Source organism: Cotesia typhae, unplaced genomic scaffold (genome assembly GCF_013202065.1).
Source record: "Cotesia typhae breed Kobodo isofemale line unplaced genomic scaffold, CoteBio_Ctyphae contig_5, whole genome shotgun sequence".
In the NCBI taxonomy this organism is placed as follows: Eukaryota; Metazoa; Arthropoda; class Insecta; order Hymenoptera; family Braconidae; genus Cotesia; species Cotesia typhae.
The window spans coordinates 11979067-12000420 of NW_027423757.1; the positions used below are offsets into that span (position 1 = coordinate 11979067).

At 31.0% G+C, this 21354-nt stretch overlaps 1 protein-coding gene and 2 long non-coding RNA genes across 18 annotated transcripts; 1 reads left to right on the plus strand and 2 right to left on the minus strand.

The window, feature by feature from the left end:
* Window positions 1-141: 141 nt before the first annotated feature.
* On the minus strand, window positions 142-7199 carry LOC141531138 (uncharacterized). 9 transcript variants are annotated; one of them, XR_012479874.1, is made up of 7 exons: window positions 5998-7199; window positions 4804-5888; window positions 4016-4711; window positions 2358-3622; window positions 1542-2291; window positions 1058-1274; window positions 142-961 (listed from the first exon to the last, which is right to left on the minus strand). It is a non-coding gene; the product is annotated as an uncharacterized LOC141531138 (long non-coding RNA). The 9 variants fall into 9 exon arrangements; XR_012479875.1 differs by having other exon boundaries at window positions 143-961; window positions 1058-2291; window positions 2358-2533; window positions 2606-3622; window positions 5998-7197; XR_012479876.1 differs by having other exon boundaries at window positions 144-961; window positions 1058-2291; window positions 2358-2714; window positions 2946-3622; window positions 5998-7197.
* A 232-nt stretch (window positions 7200-7431) lies between these two features.
* On the minus strand, window positions 7432-15128 carry LOC141531139 (uncharacterized). Of its 8 annotated transcripts, none has more exons than XR_012479881.1 (6): window positions 15008-15120; window positions 13108-13346; window positions 12834-12982; window positions 11943-12018; window positions 11625-11849; window positions 8750-9238 (listed from the first exon to the last, which is right to left on the minus strand). It is a non-coding gene; the product is annotated as an uncharacterized LOC141531139 (long non-coding RNA). The 8 variants fall into 8 exon arrangements; XR_012479879.1 differs by having other exon boundaries at window positions 12834-12950; window positions 13027-13346; XR_012479878.1 differs by having other exon boundaries at window positions 11948-12018; window positions 12834-13346.
* Pka-c3 (Protein kinase, cAMP-dependent, catalytic subunit 3) lies at window positions 15120-20544 on the plus strand. The gene is made up of 6 exons (XM_074248681.1): window positions 15120-15261; window positions 15926-16579; window positions 17886-18048; window positions 18683-18946; window positions 19699-20029; window positions 20117-20544. Exons 2-6 carry the CDS (start codon window positions 16489-16491, stop codon window positions 20261-20263), a joined length of 996 nt encoding a protein of 331 aa, XP_074104782.1. The 5' UTR covers window positions 15120-15261; window positions 15926-16488; the 3' UTR covers window positions 20264-20544.
* Window positions 20545-21354: the final 810 nt, after the last annotated feature.

Sequence of the window (21354 nt, forward strand, 5' to 3'; positions counted from 1 at the left end):
CCTGAAAAAAATTAAATTAAAATTATTTATTTATTTATTTATTTAGAGTTTAAAAATGAAAGATGATTTTAAATTACTTTACAATTTTATTCAGAATATTTTTCTGTGTATGGATTGATATTAAGAAATTAAAAAAAAATATTAATTAATTTTAAAATTTAATTTACCTTTTAGTTCCTAAAAATTTTTCCAATATTAAAATTTTATAATTATTAAAATTAAATTTTCATTGAACCTTTTTAAAATTGATACGCCCAGCAATTTATTGCTTTCTTCCTGCTTAAATAATTACTAATTAAGATAATTATTTCGAAAAAAGTCTCTATCCTATTAAAAAATGAACAATCTAATCTCCTTATTAAGCATTTTTCAAAGTCAGACTTAGTAGCTACTTCCTTTAAACTAATCCCCCAAAAAATATGTAGTACATAATTGTAATTAAAAAATAATGTGAATACTTTTTAGCAGTAGTTACTAGTTATCCAACAACAAAATAACATGCCCGATCGACAATCACGTATTTTCTTTCTCTGAAAAACAACTTTTCTTTCATAGCGGTTCCCACCGCGCCTCCTCTGATTCCACGTGAAAAATCACGCTCCGTTGGCTATTACATACAAATATGTCGAGAATAAGTACAAGTACAAGTAAAGACACATACACAGAGTCAGGATCTTATAATGCAACGGGTGTTCACGTCATCTTCTCCTACCCAACAAACTACAATACATCCACACAAAGTGCTCACACATAAAAATTCTCCACGTAATATAACTTAACATTAGTATTCTCAGGTAAAATATAAATGTAATAAACGATTAATCTTAGTCCTTTTGTCATTTAAGAATAACTAAGCTCGGAATAATATCTTTTGATATATTTCGGCAGTAATTTAATTTTCTATCTTCGTACATAGATGTCCATAATACTTTTTTGGTCCACAGATTAATATTAAGAGTCCCTGAAAGTATAAAGCATCTGAATATACCTGAAATTCTATAAAGCGTTTATCTCTGGAGTTAACTGTATTTCTTGTTACAAAGAGAAGCATACTCACGAATCACTGTGTGGCTGGCTTAGAGCAACTTGGCATTTGGCATCTATGCTATACTACAGCAGCATACAGACCCGTTGCTCTATTCGCTGATTATTCGCCGAGGTGACTCACAACATATACAAGACACAGCATACAAACTCAGATGAGCATCTTTCTCAGGTTTCCGTCTCTTCGTCTCTCCGTCTCTCCGTCTCTCCGTCTCTCCTTAAATTGTAGCCTGAAACTCACAAACAGTACAAGTAAAACAGCATCTATTCTCGATTGGGAGTAGCATGGGTCCAAGTCCCAGTTCGAGTCCCTATCCTGAAGCCATCCCTCCTCCAGCAGCCTTCAACGATCAACCATCATAATGATAGCAATAGCAAAGTCATAGAAATGGGTCTCAGTCTCTTCCAGCAATTCTCCAGTATCTCGGTCTTGGTCCCACGTCCACGGATGGACGAGCAGCCGTTGGTTGGGTCTTGCTCTCTACTCCTCAACTCACCACGTTATTCGTTATAGGTTGTATGGCATCGGCACAGTATCTCTCCACACTACACGGCCCGGTGGGCACCTTCTTCCTCGACTCCCCTCTTCCTGCTTCAGCCGGCCGGCACGCAGGTTGCGAGCGTAGTTTACCTGGTATTACCTGCCAGCCCACGGCTTTAGTTTGCTCACGTCACTCCGAGCAACCGGTTGTTCGACTTGACCAAAGACGACAGTACTTGCTCTGACGTTGGAGCGAGGAAGAGTCTCTTGATACGAGTTTCAAAGAAAATCGTACATCAGTCTCATTCTTTCTCTTTTGTGGTCAAGGAGGCTAGTGACGTTCCTCCAGTCGTTAACTTGTATTACAATTATATATTAAAATAATATAATGTATAATTTACAATTTACAATCTACATTGTACATAATATTATTTTATAAACGATACGTAATATCTTATCTAAAAATTTTTTATTTTTAAACAGTGAGATTACGCGTTACTCGAGAGTTTTGTTTATTATTACTATAATAATTCGCGTGGGCACCACGTTTTGGCCTCCTCCTATCTATATCCTCACTGAGACTCACTCAGATCGGCTCATTGGGTCATCGTACTCGTGACGTAACCAGGCCCGATTAAATCCAACAAATTCCAAGCTGAGAGTTCCGGAGCCAGCGGACAGAGGGAAAGGCGACTCAAGATTCTAACTGGTGAGAATATAACGCGACAATTCTCCAGATTCAGCTCCAGCTCCAGCTCCAGCTCCACTAAACACAAGGTATGTTTAAATACTAAAATCTAAAATCATATAATTATTTTTAATTATTAATTACTGGCTAATTAATGGTGGCTCTCAAAGGCATTCCTCAAGGTGCCGAACAGGAAAGGAACCTCCATTATATGTTGTATATATATTTCTGGTTTCTTGTTCTGTCTTGCTTCGGGGCCTCATTGTAGTCCTTGCATCACCAAGTTAAATCACCGCTCTCTTTTTGGACTCCCTCGCTCGCTAAAAGTATATTACACGAATAAGAGTTTTAAGCTATGGATTATATTATTTGACGGTATTGTAACACTTAACTTGTATTGTAATGCCTCTGGAGCGTAATTACATGGTGTATTGGAGCACTCCAAACGGAAGCGGAATAACGTATTCCCACAACCGTATATATTCACGGTTCAAGGGCGAGCTGTGATATAAAAAGTGCTCAAGAAGTAAGAACAGGCATAAAGAAGCTAAAGAAGCTAAAGCTGAAGAATAATAAAACACAGTGAAGCTCTTCGAGGTAGATGATGAAAACGGAAAGAATAAGAAAAGAAGGAAGAGAAGTCGCGAGGTCGTCAGAAACCTGTTTCAGCAGTTAAAAACTCTGTATTTTTTTTTTTTCAATTATTCTTTCTCTATCGCAGTTGAGACTTACAAGCTAAAATATCCTCCAAGTGCGTACTACTAAATTCAGTTGCTGAAGAACCCGATTTTAATCGTTAAGCTCCCGGAGCGAGTTATTTCCAGAGGCTGATCGATTGATGGCAATGTTCAAGTCACGGTACGATCCGGCCCAAAGGACAACTGAGAAATGTTATCCAGGAGCATTTCCGCCATCCCCGGCCACATAAATTCACTCAATCACTGTGAGAACTTTTAAAACTTTTAATAAGTACTCTCTCTCTTCTTTTTTTAATTATTTATTTCAGCCTCTAATTCGTCAGCCATCAGTATAATTATCAGCCTTAGACACTGTCAATGGCACTGGAAGAATTCACGGGGTATTTTAACAACGAACCCGTGGAGCTCCCGTGTCATACACAGCGTCTGGCCATTCGACAATAACCACACTTGTAATCAGTAGCTGGTCACGATTTCCGTGACATTAATTGCTCATAAAAATGCTCCTGCGTTATCGATAACTTTTCATTTCACTAGTAACTAGCTGGCACCAGCCACCAGGTAATTACCCGCAAGGCATGTACACTGTTGTTCGTGAGAGGCCTAAGACTCTGGCCTGGTATAAAAGGTAATGTAATCAAAGGTCTACCTCATTTTTTTACACCTTTAGTTCTATTCCTGCGAATTATTCATTCAGCACACCAGCAACCACTAGAAAAAAAAAAAAAATTAACTTGAAAAAATTCTTACACTGAAACATTTTTCTTGGTTTAAATTAATTTTACTTGATTAAAGAATTTTTTTGGCGTGATAAAAAATATCGTAAAAGAAAAAAATTAAAATTTTGATAGTATTTTTGCCTTCAAAAGTTGGAAAAAATTTTGGCTTTCATGTTTTTGAATAAAATGTCTATTTTCATTTTTTTTTTTTTTTTTTTTTTTTTTAAGTAAAAAAAAAGAACAATTTATAAATTTTTTTGAAAATTTGTAAAATTGTGATAATTAAATTTTTAATTTTTTTAAGTATTTAAAAAAAAAAAAAATACATCAATAAAATCAAATAAAAATTTCGTTAAAAAAAATGAAAATGGTTGTAATTATTTACCAAGAATTTTTCTGTTGATTCAATAAAATTTTTTTTCTGCCCAGATGGAAAATTTTCGACTCACCATTCCAGTCAAGTTCCATTGGGACTGCAATGCATTAAAATGCCTCGGATTTTCTTCACAAGGAGCCACGGAATCAAGACAAGTTCAAGAGGTTACAGCGTCACGAATGGGTTGGTATTATACATACTTTATACGGCTAACATGTATTTGTATTAGTAGTTTGTAGTTGTATTATATACCTGCCGTATAATATAATAGAGAGAAAGGAACTTTGGCGTTTCATGAATCATGACGCATTTATTTGCGCCAAATCAAACTAAATTCACCTCGAGTCTCTTCGAACTGAACTAAACAACACCAAAGTTCAACGTTCTGCTACTATACTAAACCCGCCGTACTTGTTTAGTTTTTATTCTCAGCAAGCATAGTTAACCATCTAACTTGTATATCATCATTATTATCATTATTATTATTCTGATTCCGATTCTGAATAAGAAGCCACCGGTAACTTTTAGCTCTTACACGCGATTACGTGAGAAAGAGGGCTACAAAGCAACGCCGGGAACGAATCATGTTTTATGATAAATTATATCATTATTATTATTATTATTATTATTATTATTATCATTGTATTTTTATATTATTTTATTAAGTTTCATTGTAGAGTTTATTACGCGTTAAAATATTAGTACCTAAGAAGAAGAAAAGAAGAAAGAAATAAATTATTAGTGTGTTGGAATTTTTTTTATTTTGTTTTATATTAAAGAATAAATTGAAAGTAAACCTTTATGTGTGAGCAATGAGTTCGGCATTGCGTCGAGGCAAATTGATGTTGCGAAATGACAGTCTTTTGATGAATTCGTCGCGGTTTTGTCAAGCATCTGTCGGGACAAACTGCAGGTGTAACACTGCTGTAATCGCGTTCTTTCTTTTCAATATATCACCGTCTTACAAGGGCTATAAATAATAATAAAATTAGTGTAAATAATAATGATAATTATGATAATTGTAATCGTAAGTAATAAAAGTTATAATAACATACCGAGATCAATCGAATAAAGACAATAAACTTATTCGAGGAAGTATTCTTTTTTTTAAATGATTATTCATTTCTGTCATACACGCGGATTACCTGTTGCCATGCACCTGTTGCTGGTATTTTTGTCCGACCGGATATTTATGCATAATAATTATATAAATAAATAAATAAGTTAACGAGTTAAAATAAAACTCTTGCGTAAGAGCTTTAGAAAAATTTATTTTGTTGAAAACGTAAGCGTTTTTTTTTTTCTTCTTTTCTTTTTTTAACTTTGTATTTTAAATATTCCGCGATAATAATACCGAGTAATTAATGGAAAAAATTATGCTGGCTGTAAAATTAGTTAATAAAATAAAATATTTACGTTCTTTACTCTTTTTATACACTAAAAAAAAAAAAAAAATTAACTTGAATCAAGAGAAAAATTCTTGATGAAAATTGATTTTTAAGATATTTTATAATTTTAAAAAATTTTTTAGCAAATATATTATGCAAAAAAATTGACAGAAATTTTTTAAGAATTTTTCTACTTAAATTAATAAGATAAAATTCTTTATTTTATTCAAGTAATTTTTTTTTTTTTTTTTTTTTTATGTGTTTATATTTATACACAAGCGGAGTTATTTTGTTGTCCAAGAAAATCATGAGCCAGCGGAATACATTATGGATTGATGTATTCGCGTAAAAGAGATAGAAAGAGTACTTCGAGCTGGTGCCGTGAACTTGACGGTCTTATTGTTCGCGGGCAGCGATGCAGAAAGCCGGGCTTCCGGTTTCTAAGCCGCGCTCCCATGCTCTGATGTAAATCGTCATACCAACTCGGTAGTCACCTGCAATATAATTTTAAAATCCCCTATTAACTGTCATTACTTAATTACTTTTATTTATTTTTATATACTATTATTCAAATATTTTAATTTACATTTAAAAGAGACTTACCAATGAATTAAAAAAAATTTTTTACTGTGTTGAAGCTATTTTTTCCAGGTATTAATTGGAGCTTGCTGATTAGTCCTGCAGATGAAAATGTGTAACAAGACCTTTAATAAAAATATTTAGTAGAATTGAATGTCAGCGTAATTAATCACTTGACGCTTCGTCCACAGTGATTGAAATAAATTCAGGGTTTTTAGCGTGTCGAGCAAAAAGACAGATTTCTCTTGCGCTTAAAAAATTTTGATTTCACCGCCTGGAGGAAGAGCGATAAAAAAAAGCAAACGGAGAGAGACCCCGATAGACTGGTCGTGGTCACGTATTGCAACAATCGGAAATCAGAGAGAAAGACGGCGGAAGTGGCTGTATAGGGGCCCTTGGGGTCCCTTTTACCGATACGCACGAACGCGGCGCCTCCATAGATACAGATACAGATATAGATATACAATATACATAAATAAAATATATACTTATTTATTTATATTTATTTACGTGTAGGAACGGTGCTGTAGACACTCTCAGGAATATATTTGCCCTGGCAGATGGCTCAAAAAAAGGCGATCGGCGGAAACGCTCGGCCAGTTGGAACGGCGACCCGTGGGAGAAATAGGATTCAGCTCGGTTGGTGGATGAAACCAACGCCTGCCCAGGAATCACGACGACGGCCACGACGCCTGGGAACTGGAATTTCTTAACTTCTTCCGACAATACTCCTCTTGCTTTATACATACACATATACATTCAACATATTCATATATATGCATCTATATCTACATCACCAAGCCAGACACCGTGTAAGAATGTGTTGTAAGAAAGACCTCAGAAGGGCTACAGCCCCGTTACAAGCTAGTTATACGCTCCGAGTAAAGGTTTATGTTGCTTTATTTTTTACGACGCCATGCCACAATGTAGTCACTCCGACATAACAAAAGTTATGGCTTTTTATCTTCATTTTAGTTTATCTAAGCGCTCAACTGCAAACATCAAAATTCTTCTTGCTTCTCGAATATTTTTATATCAATTTATCCTGAAATATTTTTTTAATTAAAATCTTTTCCATGTACAAAAAAAGTAATTTTTTTTGTTGGAGAATTAATTTTCTCTTTGAAAAATTTCTTCTTGCTCCAAAATAATAAGTCTTTTTGATAAAAAAAACTTTGGTAAATATTTGCAAGTGGGCTCAACCATTTTAATTTTTATTTGATTTTATTGATGTATTTTTTTTTTTTTTTGAAAAATACATAAAAAAATGAACAATTAATAAAAAAAAAAAGTTGATTTATAAATTTTTTTGAAAATTGTTTGTTTTTTATGTAATTTTCAAAAAAAAAATATTAAAAAAAAATAAAATAAAAATTTTATCCAAAAACATGAGAGCCAAAATTTTTTCCAACTTTTGAAAGCAAAAAAGCTATCAAAATTTATTGGATCAATTCGACCTTGTTTATTCTGTAACAAAAAAAAATTTAATAAAATAAATAAATTTATTTTTATATATTATAAAATTTCCGACAAAAAATGTCTCTTATAATTTTTTTCTATCCCCAGTACTTTACTCAGAATTAAAGTTCCAAAGTTTACAAATAACAATCCTGCAACAAAATGAAATACAATTATGCATGACGTTAAAATTTATTTATCTATATAACTTGTGAATAAACCACCGTAGTAGAAATTTTTTTACCGCCTGGTCTTATCATCACTAACGACAAAGTGTTTTATTTATAGATTTTATTGCGTGTCGCAGACTTGGGACCCGCATGCACCTAGCCGGTGCGGGTGTCAACTTGGTGTCGTTCTAATCACCAGCCAAAAGTAGTTTCTTGTTATGTCGAAAAGCAGTACACCCAGAGGAATAAAACTTCTACCTTTAATTCTTGCTCTAAAGAGCCCAGAAGTAATTACTTTGGCGAGGTGCTTAGAGCGTCGGCAATCGTTAAGTTTATTCAAATAGGATCCTAGTTCGTAGGACTGCCAGCAAGGACTGTAATAAATAAGTATGCATTGTATAATTAAAATAAATAAAAATAATGTTAATGTATATAAGGGGAATGGGATTATTTTTCAGCTGCTCGACATACGAGTTGGGAACAAAAGAAAGAGAAAATCGGCATCAGCTGAAGGTTATTGTGCAACACAATCGCAAATCGCAATAGACTTCCCAGAACAGTGGACAATTAAAATTATTATAACTGAGCAAGACCGTGAGCAAATAAAATGCAAACGGTACTATATATACGTACAACATTGATATGAGCAACTCTTGCTATTATTCACCACTCTACTCACTCGCAATGTTAATACATTATATATCGTGCAGTGTCGTTATCCATTATTGCCAGCTATAGCTAGTCAAATGGTACTGTACTGGGACTGACTAGGCTCCAAGAAGGCCGTCGTTGATCGTTTCGTTGTACAGTTCGCTTACAAGTCGCAATCACTCGGCTTGACCTCGCTTGAGATAGCCAGATAAAATAATTGATTATTAATGTAATATCTAATGTAATGTAATGTGTCTAGTTGCATGTATGAGAAACTGTTTTTATCAATATACATGTTTATTAATAATATACTTATCCCGTGCATGATCCTGTCACCAAGTACCTGATACTATAAATATAAATAAATATTAAATTAGCCGACATTGGTAAATTTTTATTTTTTTATTAAAAAAAAAAAAATTAAAGAAAAAATTTGAAAAATTCTAAGTGCAATTTTTTATTTAATAAAAAAATTAAAAATTATCAGGTGCATTTTTATATATTTTTCATATATACATGTATATAATATATATAAATATATGAAAAGTTAATGTGGGACGTTTTTAATTTTTTTTTTTTTTTCATTTATTAAATTAGAATTAAAAAATATCTTTAAAAAATTGCACTTATAGTTTTTTACAAATAAAAATTTTTTTTGTAATAATTTTTACAATAAAAAAAAAAAAACCCTAAAAATTTTTGGATGTCGGCTAACTTAATTCTCATAATTTAAGTATCATCTCGTTGTCGCTCGCTTGTATTTGCAGCATTTAAAAATTATTTTATTATCCTGCTTGATTTTTAAATTATCTTTTTTTATTCATAACTCAAGACCGTAAGTTGTGGGCGGCTATGACAGTCGTATTGCAGTTTACCGCAACAGTCACCTCTGTTATTATTTACCTTTAAATCAACTCCTCTATATTTTTTTTGTACATTCATCATTACAGTGTTTTAGAATTTTATTTTTTTATCTTCATTCCAGTCTAAAATGCAAAAACATTCAGAAGTATATATATATATATATATATATATATATATATATATATATATATATATATATATATAAACTAGGGTGGGTCAAAAAAATCGAATAATTTATTTTTGATTTTATACTCTGAAAAATAGGTTCGTAGACACCTAAAAAGAATTCTCTCCAAGTATAAGCTCTTAATTATAACGGGAAGGTCCTCCGCTTTGCGGGTTTCTATTTTTTTCGAATAATCAGATAAAAAAATTTATATCTCGCTTCCAACTGCTTGGAAAAATATTCCGTGGCATAGATTTTGTGAGAAATTGAATGCTTTACAAAAAGGTCTCTTATGACTTTTTCAAAAACTCAACCGATTAAAAGATATTCATAGTTGAAGTTTGGCTATTTTAAGGAAAATATTCGTTTTTATTATGAATTTTATAAGTCGATGAAAAAAATTATTTCGGATTGCGGAACTCATGATTTTGTAGGAAATTTACTGCTCTACAAAAATGGTCTCTTATGATTTTTTGATTAAGTGAAGCCGTTACGAGATATTCATCGTCAAACATTAACGAATATCAATATTTCCAGTTTTTGATCAATAATTCGATAAATTTTAATTTAAACTATGAGTTTCAGGAAAATTTACATAAATTTGAGTTTCGATCGATAAAGAAATATTATAATAAGTTAGATAAAGAATTATTGGAATTATCATTGATTTTCCTTGGAGAAATGCCTCAAGAAAAGATTTCTTTCAAACGTCCTGGTGCTGTTCATCATGCTAGATGGATGGCTAAGGCCATTTATAGTTTGAAAATGTATCTATTCAGAGATGAATTCAAACTCTCTCAGAAAGAATTGCATGGTCTTCGTCATTTCTGTATTTTTATAGTCACATTGTATTTAAAAGCTTGGTTTTCATCAACTTCTGCAACAACTGCTGCTTATCATGACTTGCAGTTTATGAAAAATTTATTGGAGTACAAACATATCAATCCTTTGATTTCTTCAGCTACGTGTGAAAAAATGATTTCGCACTTATGGTATTTGAGCGATGAACTTGCCATTTTATCACTGTTTGACGATGGCGTTCCATTAGAAGTAAAAAAAGTATTGTTGAAGCTGTTAATACTCGTGAAGGTACAGATTCTAAAGCTAAAAGATTTGTAATTGCTAAAAAGATTTGAATTCATTGGCGCAGAGAACTCTGAGTGACTTTGTGTCTAAAAAGTCATTAAATCTTTTCAAAATCTTCGATCTACCGTATGACTTTCTTGATGTCGATGTTGAATTATGGCCTACTAATGAGAGTTATCTCGAAAATAAAGAATACTTTCAACAACTAAAAGTTGTCAATGATTCAGCAGAGCGAGCTGTTGCATTAGTCAGTGAATATAATCAATGCTTGACAAAAATGAAGAACAATTCCAGTACTTATTGCAAGTTGTCAAAGAACATCAAAAAACATTCCCAAATTGTAATAAGAGAAATTATTTATAGTAATAGCGTACTGTTATGTTAAAAATATAGACAATTATATTGCAATTGATAATTCAATAATAAATTTATCTATAAAAAAGTTAAATACTGGTTGTTTCTCACTTGATTCAATACTTTTCATATTAAATTTGACAAAGAAATATGTCATTCACTTCAAATTAAACTAATCATTGGCTATATGTCGAAAAAAAATGCTCTAATTTCTTGTTTTAATGCAATCAAACAAGCTCAAGACTGAAAACAATATTAAAAAAATTGTTTATAACATTTCTTTATCGATCGAAACTCAAATTTATGTAAATTTTCCTGAAACTCATAGTTTAAATTAAAATTTATCGAATTATTGATCAAAAACTGGAAATATTGATATTCGTTAATGTTTGACGATGAATATCTCGTAACGGCTTCACTTAATCAAAAATCATAAGAGACCATTTTTGTAGAGCAGTAAATTTCCTACAAAATCATAAGTTCCGCAATCCGAAATAATTTTTTTCATCGACTTATAAAATTCATAATAAAAACGAATATTTTCCTTAAAATAGCCAAACTTCAACTATGAATATCTTTTAATCGGTTGAGTTTTTGAAAAAGTCATAAAAGACCTTTTTTGTAAAGCATTCAATTTCTCACAAAATCTATGCCACGGAATATTTTTCCAAGCAGTTGGAAGCGAGATATAAATTTTTTTATCTGATTATTCGAAAAAAATAGAAACCCGCAAAGCGGAGGACCTTCCCGTTATAATTAAGAGCTTATACTTGGAGAGAATTCTTTTTAGGTGTCTACGAACCTATTTTTCAGAGTATAAAATCAAAAATAAATTATTCGATTTTTTTGACCCACCCTAATATAAACACATATTTTAGTTAGATATTAAATGATACTCCAACCTGCTCGCTGTAATTACTCAAGTCTTGCGCATGTTTAATGCCGATGTTTAATTCTTAACCAATTTTAAAAACTCGTTATTATTTTAACGACAATCTCACGCAACCGAGTCATTATTTCCTGCCTTTCAATAACGTTTTTACTCGTTCCTTCCAAGAAATCGCTGCAAATTCCGCATTTTTTAAAAAATATAATTGCATAACACATTACCCGGCTCTTGATTTCTTCTGAAGAAAAAATTTATAGTTTTTTTTTACTTAGAGATTTTAGTTTTAAAAATTATCGATCGAGCAAATTAATCTCGCGCGCTGTTTTATTACTTTACCGACAGGTGGACAAAGATTGGATCCTTTCAAAGTAAGTCTCCTTGAATTTTATGAATTTCATAAATCAGCTCTGAAAAAAAAAATATAGATTTTTATAATAAGTAATAATTAATTAATTAATTGATTATTATTAATAAAAAAAGTAATTAAAATAAAATTAGCTGGCGTTCAATAATTTTTGTTTTTTTTTTGTCAACGATTTATTTACAAGTAAAAAAATAATTAAAAAAAAATTCTAAAAATTAAAAAATGGCTAATTTAATTTTTATTAAAAAAAAAAGTATGAAGAAAATATATATTAAAAAAATTATATCCAAAATTATGAAAATTAAATTAGCCGATATTAAAAAATTTTTTATTATTTTTATTAATTAAAAATTAGAGCTGAAAAAATATTTTTAAAAAATTCCACATATAATTTTTAAAATTTTCTATATGTGAAAATTTTAGTTTTAATTTTTTAAAAATTATTTTTCAATAAAATAAATTTAAAAAATTTTTACAAGTCGGAAACTTTGACAGATGGAATTATTTTTATGTTTTCTTTTTTATTTGTTTAAAAACTCTCCAAATTGCCAGATTTTTTTTTTTTTTAATTGCTACTTTTACTTGGATAAAATTATAAAAAAAAGTGACAATTGACAATATAATTATTTTTTACTGAATGAATCTGCTGATTTTTTTAATTTGGAATTTTTCCAGATAACGTGGGCGATTGTGAATTGCCAGATATTATTGCCAACTTTTCCTTTTAATAACAACAACATTAATGTTGATTTATTAATATTACCATCATCATCATCTTCTTGCGTGGATTAGTAAAATATAAATAAAAATAATGCATAATATAGCAAAAAAATCCATTAAATTATGATAAAAAATTACATAGACATTTTTTTCTTGATTTTTTTGATTGATATTCCAGGCGAAGTCAATCGTCGCACCCAATTGCAGTGAAACGAGTGAATAAAAGCAGCCTCAGTGACGTCTCAGTTATATTAGCTGGTAAAGTAAAAGCTAGATTAAACAATGGCCTGCAAGAGATAAAAGACATAATAAATAAGAATGAGACTAGTACAGTAGATTATATCTGCAAGAAGCTCGCAGATAAATCTGAACCTGCCAGCCTGAGGAGCAGAGACGGTAAGTCGGGCATTACATGCGATTCCTGTGAGATAATAGAGCACCAGTGGCGTCGGTTGCGAGTACTGACTCTTACTCTTTACTTATATTACTTGGTTATGTATCTGGACATGGGCCAATTCAAAAATAAGCCGACAAACGTCAGGGAAAATAAGGAGACCAGCTACGTCACTGGATAAGTTTTTATTTTTCTTAGATGTTGCGTCACATCTAGCTGGAGGAGCTGCTGCTATACAAGAGAGCCCTTGCTCTACTCTGAAAAAAATTCCCACGTGTCTTTGTTGATCATCTTATATTATACTTACCAAGTTTTAGAAAAGTCTTGATTTAAATTAGTAAATTTTATTTTAAAAAAATTTTTTGATTTTTAATACAATTGTATTTAATCTTGTATTTTTATTTTAGACTTTTTGTATTATACTGAAGTTAGCTGTCACCTGTTAATTTTAAAAATCAATTATAATAAAAAAATGCTTCTAAAAATTTTCAATTGTAATTTTTTTATTAATTTTTACATGTGGAATTTTTTATTTAATTTTTTTTATAATTATTGAATTGCCAAAAAATTTTAGAATAATTTTTATTGAAAAAATGATTACAAAAAAATAAAAAAAAATTTTCAATTGTAAAAAACTTTAAAAACAATGGGTGAAATTTTTTAAAAATATTTTTTAGTTTTAATTTAATATAAATTAAGCAAAAACTTGGGCTAATTTTTTTTTTTTTTTTTTTTTATGAAGCTACCGGACTTAAAAAAATTTTTAATAATTTTATAGCAATTAAATTATTATAAAAAAAATTTAATAAAAAAATTACTTGTGAAAATTTTTTATATTAAAATTTTAAATAGAAATTCCTAGCTTACAGGGTAGCTCTTTGTATTTTGTATTATTGTAGACATGAAATAATTAAATAACAAGTGGCGCTAGAACCAGATCTTTAATTATTTAATAAGCTGCAGATTAATTAATATAATATATAAACGGTGATAGTAGAAAAATTGTAAAAAGCAGTTTTTACTGCTGTACAATGCTAAATAAATCTATCTAGTTACAGATGAAAAAATCATGGACCGAAGCGTGAAGCTGAGCAAGCTGGTACAAGTTTGTTGGAGCAAAAGACAGAGAAGAAAGGGAAAAATAATGGTAAGTGAGATGAAAACTAAGAAGCAGCTGTGCCTGGATCTGATGGAGAAAGAGAAAAAGATCTCGGATTGGGGAAGAGCGAGTGGGGACCAGAGAGACAACAGATGATGGTTTAGGCAGTCGCCAGTAACAGTTGTACGATGCTGATGCTCGGCTGAACTGAACTAAAACTAAACGCGGTTAAATATTTTTATTTAAACCGGCTAGAAAAAATAAATAGTTTAAATATATTGAATTAAGAAGCAGTAAGTAGTACGCACAGGTAAAATACGGTACAAGCATGTCTTCCCGATAGTAATAGTACTAATAGAAATAATTCCGGTAATCCGGTGGAAAATAATAGCCGAGCAGGTAATTCCAAGGCTCGGCTCTTTTCTGTTTATGTCGTTGAATTTTGTTCTAGAGTTTAGCATTAAAAGTCACGTAGATAAAAGTTACAAGTATAGAAATAACGAGTAAGCGAAAGGATAAGGTAGAGGACAAGTGATGGATGTCGAGTTCCTGGCAGAGAGTAGAGGGGCATTAATGCAAATTGAGGATTGAGGGCACGGAAAAAACTTTCTCCGTTAGAACCACCAGCACGAGCTTGAATTATTCCACGTTTCAAGCCTCAACAAACTCACCAAAGGCAGACGATCGATTTTATTTATGCCTTTTTTTGCTATGCCTCAAGACTAATGGCTGAAACGAGTTGATAAGTGACACGGTAAATTATACAGGCTTAAAACCTAAACGGCGACTCTTGCTTATATTTTATTTTATATCACTTACTCATTTTTTATTATTAATACATCCAGGCTGCTCAATATTACTGCAGGTTGGTTATACCTTGCTGCGGAGGTGGATTGGATGAATCGTTATTGCATCTACAACCCGTTGCTCTCTCGATCGAGCTGGTCAGTCGTTAACTGTCGCTAGATCTCACATCGGTTGCTCCATTTTCTGAAAATTAAGTGAATATTTTAGTTTTGTGGACGTTATTTTGTGGATTATTTGTCACCATGAACACTGGATTATTTTTTATGGTACAGTTTTTATTTAAAACTTTAGAAATAGTATTTTTTTTTTTGGGACAATTTCTTTGGAGTTTAAATTTGCGACAAAGTATTAGAGAAATGGACAAATCACAAGAGACCTTTTTTGTAGGGAATTTAATGAGCTATAAAAAAGGTCTTCATTAATTTTATCATATCTCCAGTATTTTTCGATAAAATTAAAATTAAAAGTTTTAAGAAAATTTTTTTTGAAATAAATATTAATATAAAAGAATTTTTTTTAAGTTTAAAATTAAATTTTGAGGATAAAAATCGATTATAAAAAAAAAAGATGAGAAACTTTGTTGAAAGGAAATTTAATAAGCTATAAAAAAAGGTCCTTAGTGATTTTATCATATCTCTAGCCTTTTTCGATGAAAATTAAAAAGTTTTAAAAGTTTTAAGAAAATTCTTTTTGAAATAAATATTGATATAAAATAATTTTCTAAAGTTTAAAATTAAGTTTGTGAGTTAAGGAGCAAAGATACGAAAAAAGGACAAGATACCTTTTTTAAAGGAAACTAAATTTTCTATAAAAAAGATCTTAATCAATTTTCCCGTATTTCCAAGCGTTGTCCGAAAATATGGCCAATACCCTCCAGATTTTTGGAGTAAGATTTGGGGAAACCATTTTGACACCTAAATTTTGTTACAGAGGGAACTAAATCTACGGACACACCGACGAATAAAGAGCCTGTAGCTGTGTGACGAGTGACTAGACGGAAGTCGGTCATTTCGAGAGTCGCAGTCGGAATTGAGGGTGAAGAGAGTTGTTACCGACTATACTACAGCAGTGCGTTAGTACTGTTCGCTTTTAAACACAAGCCAACAAATATAATTTAGTATCGCACATACTTTGGATATGTTTGATTAAATCTAAATCTAACTCCTGAAAGTGTGCCCACGTAAATATAAATTATAAATAAAGTATAAATCACAGCGGATTACTTTTAAGCACGTGTGCATTTACAGCGTACATTGTATTACGCGTTAGAAAGTGAGTACTACGCTTCTATCGGCTCCGTTTGATGTAACATTCATATCAGTAATTGAAGAAAAGTGTACTGAGTTATAATTACATTACACGGAGATATAAAACAATATATTGGTGCGTTAAACTTGTCCACGTGCTGAGTCGCTCCATTTGTTATTTGTTTATTGCTTTTGATTCCTCGATAAATCATCTGTGATTTATCAGTGCAGTGACACGTGTTCGTCATGTCAGGTGAAGGAACTTCCGACGAAGAAGGCTCCCAGGAGGATTCCGCGAGGTACGAGATCGACGACATGGAAATTATCAAGACTATCGGTAAGACTTGTCGTCCTCTTGATGATCTTGATAATTTTTAAATTAAATTGATGATTCTTTCAGCTGTATGTCTGTATGTTTGCTTTTTATTGTTAAATATTGAGCCGTAATTGGAGAGCCAGCGATCGAGTTACTCCCTGGTGAGGAAGAAAGTTGAGTAGAATACAGCGAGAGGATTGTAGATTGTATATAGGAACGTTGCCGAGCAAGTGGGCCACCACTGGAAAGTGAGAGGCTGATGTATATTTAACTTTACACCTCACTCCCTACTACATTAGCTCACGTCTAGTTGAATTGTCACCGATTTCTTAAGCCTCTACTACCGATATTTCATAATTTTTTATTTTTATTTATTATGAGTATTTTTAGGAGATTGTTTATTTTTAATTTATTGATTAATAAGAAGAAACATTATAGATCATTGCTGTTAGCAAGGGAAATTTTTTGACTTTTCAAAAATAAATTAGGCCTTAAAAATTGCATTTTGAATTTTTTAAAGTTTTTGAAATAATTTTTTTTTTTTTGTTTTATTTTATTAGTTAAAAAATTTCTAAAAATTATCAGATGTCTTTCAATTTTTTAAGAACGTTTTCTTAAAGATAGATTTAATTGATGGGCAGAAAATTAGTAATTTTTATATTGAAGAAAATAATCTGGTGATTAAAATCAAAGTTATGAAGAAAATGATAATTTAATTAAAAGATAATTGAGAATATACCGAGCAAGCTAATAAATGTAAAAAAGTAATGGGAGTTATACTGAAAGCCATTAACAGAAAGTACCTGTAGTAAAATTGTGCGGTTAAGGAAAATAGTTAAAATATACAAACACTATAAAAATGTTTATGCTATTAAATAAAATCTGGCATCTTTCTGTTACATTAAACAGCTGGGCTGATGATCTAGCGTTTTAAAACGATTTTTGTTTACTTTTTTATCTGTATAATAGATTTTTTGTTTATTAAATATCCAGCTAATGCGATAAATTAGTCATGGGCAATCAACTAAACGGGAGAGTTGAGCCGAACAGCGAACTCTTGATGGCAGACCGGAAGTTCTTTTTCAATTTTCAGTGACACCTGTCCCTGTCGTTAACGAGCGACTGGGATTGTGGATGCTAGCTGTCATAACCGAGACTACTAAACTTGCCAATTTGACTAGTATAATGCGATATTTATTACAACAGTGTCTAGGTCTCGAGACATTGGTGGTTAGCTGGAGGACATAATTCTGTTTTAAATAAATATTTAATGCTTGAATGATGATTTAGAACGGCCATTATTTACATCAGATGCTTTTGTTTACAGGAACTGGCACGTTTGGACGCGTGGTTTTATGCAGACATCAAGGAATACCCTTGGCGCTTAAAGTCCTCTCTATGGTTGACGTCATTAGACTTAAACAGGTGGAACATGTTAGAAATGAAATATCTGTCCTCAAGGAGGTCAAACATCCCTTCATTGTTAATATGTATGTTTTTTTATTTTTTTATTATTTATGAGTCTTAAATCGACAGAGAGCTGGTAATTCTTGAGATTTTTTTTTTTTTAAGCAAAAGAATTAAAAAAAATATTTAGGCTCTATATTTAAATATATAATTAAGAAATAACCTTGTATCTTGTGAACTATTGACATTTTTAAAGATATAAGCTCACCCTAACATTACACTCATCAAGACCTTTCATTTGAGTACCCACATCAATTTTTCATATATTTATATATATATTATATATATGTATATATGAAAAATATATCAAAAATGCATGTGAGTACTCAAATAAAAGTTCTCGATGAGTGTAACATCGGGATGAGCTTATATCTTTAAAATATATGTCATCACAGTGACTGCAAGGTTTCTAGTTAAATATTAATTTATTATATTTTTTATCTGGCAATTTAAAAATTTTTTTTTTTGGAAAGAAAAATAAAAAAAAATTTATATTTGTCGAAATTTTAAGAAAAAATGAATTAAGTATTTTTTTTGACATTAATTGATTTAAAAAAAAAATTATCAGATGTCTATTGATTTGTCTCAAAATAATTTTTTTCTAAATTAAAACAAAAAAATTGCCTTTTTTTTCTATTTAAAAAAAAAAATCCCCAGGTTATGGAGCGGCCGTGACGAAGCGCGAGTTTACATGCTCCTGGAGTTTGTAGCAGGTGGTGAGCTCTTTTCTTACCTGCGTGCAGCGGGAAGATTCTCTGGACCCACCAGTTGCTTCTACGCGGCAGAAATAGTCTGCGCGTTGGACTACCTCCACTTGAAGCACATAGTCTACCGGGACTTGAAGCCCGAGAATCTTCTATTGGACAGCCAGGGCCACCTAAAAATCACAGACTTTGGGTTCTCAAAGAAACTCACTGACAGGTATTAATAATAATGCACTCACAGTACAATATACTCACTTTATTAAATGTTTATAATCGACGTAGCCAAAACAACGCCCGTTGATACAGCAATTAATTGGCGTAAAAAATTTCGGATGCAATTCTGGCAGATGTGCTCGATAAACAACTGCTTGGCCTTTATTGCATTTTATTTTCGGCTGGTGCAGGGAAGTCAAGTGACGAGACAGCGGGTCGTTTTAACAAGTTCCTGGAAAAAAAAAAAAAAAAAATAAATACACATTTTTAGAATGTTATTTATAAATTTACAAAGAAAACTGAGTGGTTTATTTACATCATCGCTCTGTTATAAATATTTTTTCATTTAACATAATCATTGTCATTTTTAAATAACTATTTTAAGTTTTTATTTATCATCTTAAAGTCAACAGACATTTGATCATTTAAAAAAATTTTTTTTAAGAAATAAATTATTACAAATGATAATTTCATATTTGGAATTTTTTAAAAGTATTTTTTTTTTGCAAAAAAAAAAAAAAATTAAAAAATAAAAATTAATCTATATTATTAAGAGAATAAGAAAAATTTTGTATCCAGGATAGTGATAGAGAAAATTCGGTTTCTTTTAGTGTAATTTAACAAAAATCATTATTTATTAAAGCAATATTTATAGTTATGTATTAATAGATTATTAAAAAAAATAAATTGCCAAATAGAATATTTAATATATTGGAATTTTATAAATAAATAATCTAATGGAATTTTTTTTTCTAGAACATGGACCTTGTGTGGAACTCCAGAGTACCTAGCGCCGGAAATAATTCAGAGCAAAGGCCACAATAAAGCGGTAGACTGGTGGGCACTGGGAGTCCTAATCTACGAAATGTTAGCGGGATACCCTCCGTTCTTCGACGACAATCCCTTCGGAATCTACGAGAAGATCCTCAGCGGTAGAATAGAGTGGCCCAAGCACGTAGACCCGATCGCGAAGGACTTGATCAAGAAGCTGCTGATTGCCGACAGAACAAAACGGCTGGGAAACATGCGTCAGGGAGCCGAGGACGTTAAGAGGCACCGGTGGTTCAAGCTCATCGACTGGCAGCTCGTAAGGATTATAATAATAAATATTTTGGGCTGATTGTGCCCGAGGACGAGGTCTTACCTTTACTCACTGAATTATTTATCATTTCAGGTACCCCAGAGAGCCCTCACGCCGCCAATAAGACCGAGAGTAAAGGCGCCAGAGGACGCGAGCTGCTTCGACGACTACCCGGAAACCGACTGGAGATCCCAGCCTCCTTTGCCGCCTGACCAGTTGGCTCTTTTTCAAGACTTCTGACCACTCGTTTATGATATTATCTTTCTTCGATTAGAATACTCGATTGACCATCTACTTGCTCTCCATGGTGCAAGTCGTCATTTACATTAATGTTACAATTGCTTCGAGTGATTTTTATTACTTTCTTTTCTTTTTTAAGTATTTTTTTTTTTTTTTTTTGTAAATAGATCTGTTGCGTGGTGTTGAGAGATTATAACGATTGTTAAGCAGCCCTGGTTCTCCAGGCAATCTTCAGCCTTTGTAAATACAAATAAATAAATCGTGCCGTTAATATATTTAAATGTTAATTATTTTTTTTTTTTTTTTAATTAAATAATTAATTTTGTTAAATTGCACTGTACTTTCTTAAATATCAACATTTTCAAAGATATAAGCTCATCCCGATGTTACATTCATCAAGAGCTTTCATTTGAGTACCCACATGCATTTTTATATATTTTTCATATATATATATATATAATATATATATATATATATATATATATATATATATATATATATATATATATATATATATATATATATATATATATATATAAATATATGAAAAATTGATGTGGGTACTCAAATGAAAGGTCTTGATGAGTGTAACATCGGGAGGAGCTTATATCTTTAAAAATATCAATAGTTCACGAGATACAATTTTTTTAAAAATATCTGACAATTTTTTTATTATAAATTTATTGTAAAAAAAAAATTATTTTTTTTTAAATTTACGTTAGTAATTTTATTTTAATCTCTATCCGTGGAATTTAATATAATATTATTAATATTAATAAAATATTATATAATATTAATTCAGTCATAAAAATTAAAAAAAATAATAAATTTTTAATTTTAGTATCATGATAAATTAAATATCAAAATAAAAATAAAAAAATCTTAATAATTAAAAGAATTAAAGCATTAGTATATAAATAAACTCAAAAGCTTAAATAAAATAAACTACATCCATGATAAAACACTTGATTCTATCTCGGTAAGCGTTCTACCGAAAACAGCAGCAGGTAATTCACCTAACTATTTAAAAAAACTCTCAATCTCTTAAATAGAATCATCGTGAAGTTAATCTAAAAAGTTTTTTAATTAAA

What these genes read in the sequence shown, in the direction of transcription:
- Pka-c3 (XM_074248681.1), top strand. Translation starts at nt 16,489, where the DNA reads ATGTCAGGTGAAGGAACTTCCGACGAAGAAGGCTCCCAGGAGGATTCC. An exon ending in TCAAAGAAACTCACTGACAG is followed by an intron (nt 18,947 to 19,698) that starts GTATTAATAATA and finishes TTTTTTTTCTAG; the next exon opens with AACATGGACCTTGTGTGGAA. An exon ending in AGCTCATCGACTGGCAGCTC is followed by an intron (nt 20,030 to 20,116) that starts GTAAGGATTATA and finishes TTATCATTTCAG; the next exon opens with GTACCCCAGAGAGCCCTCAC.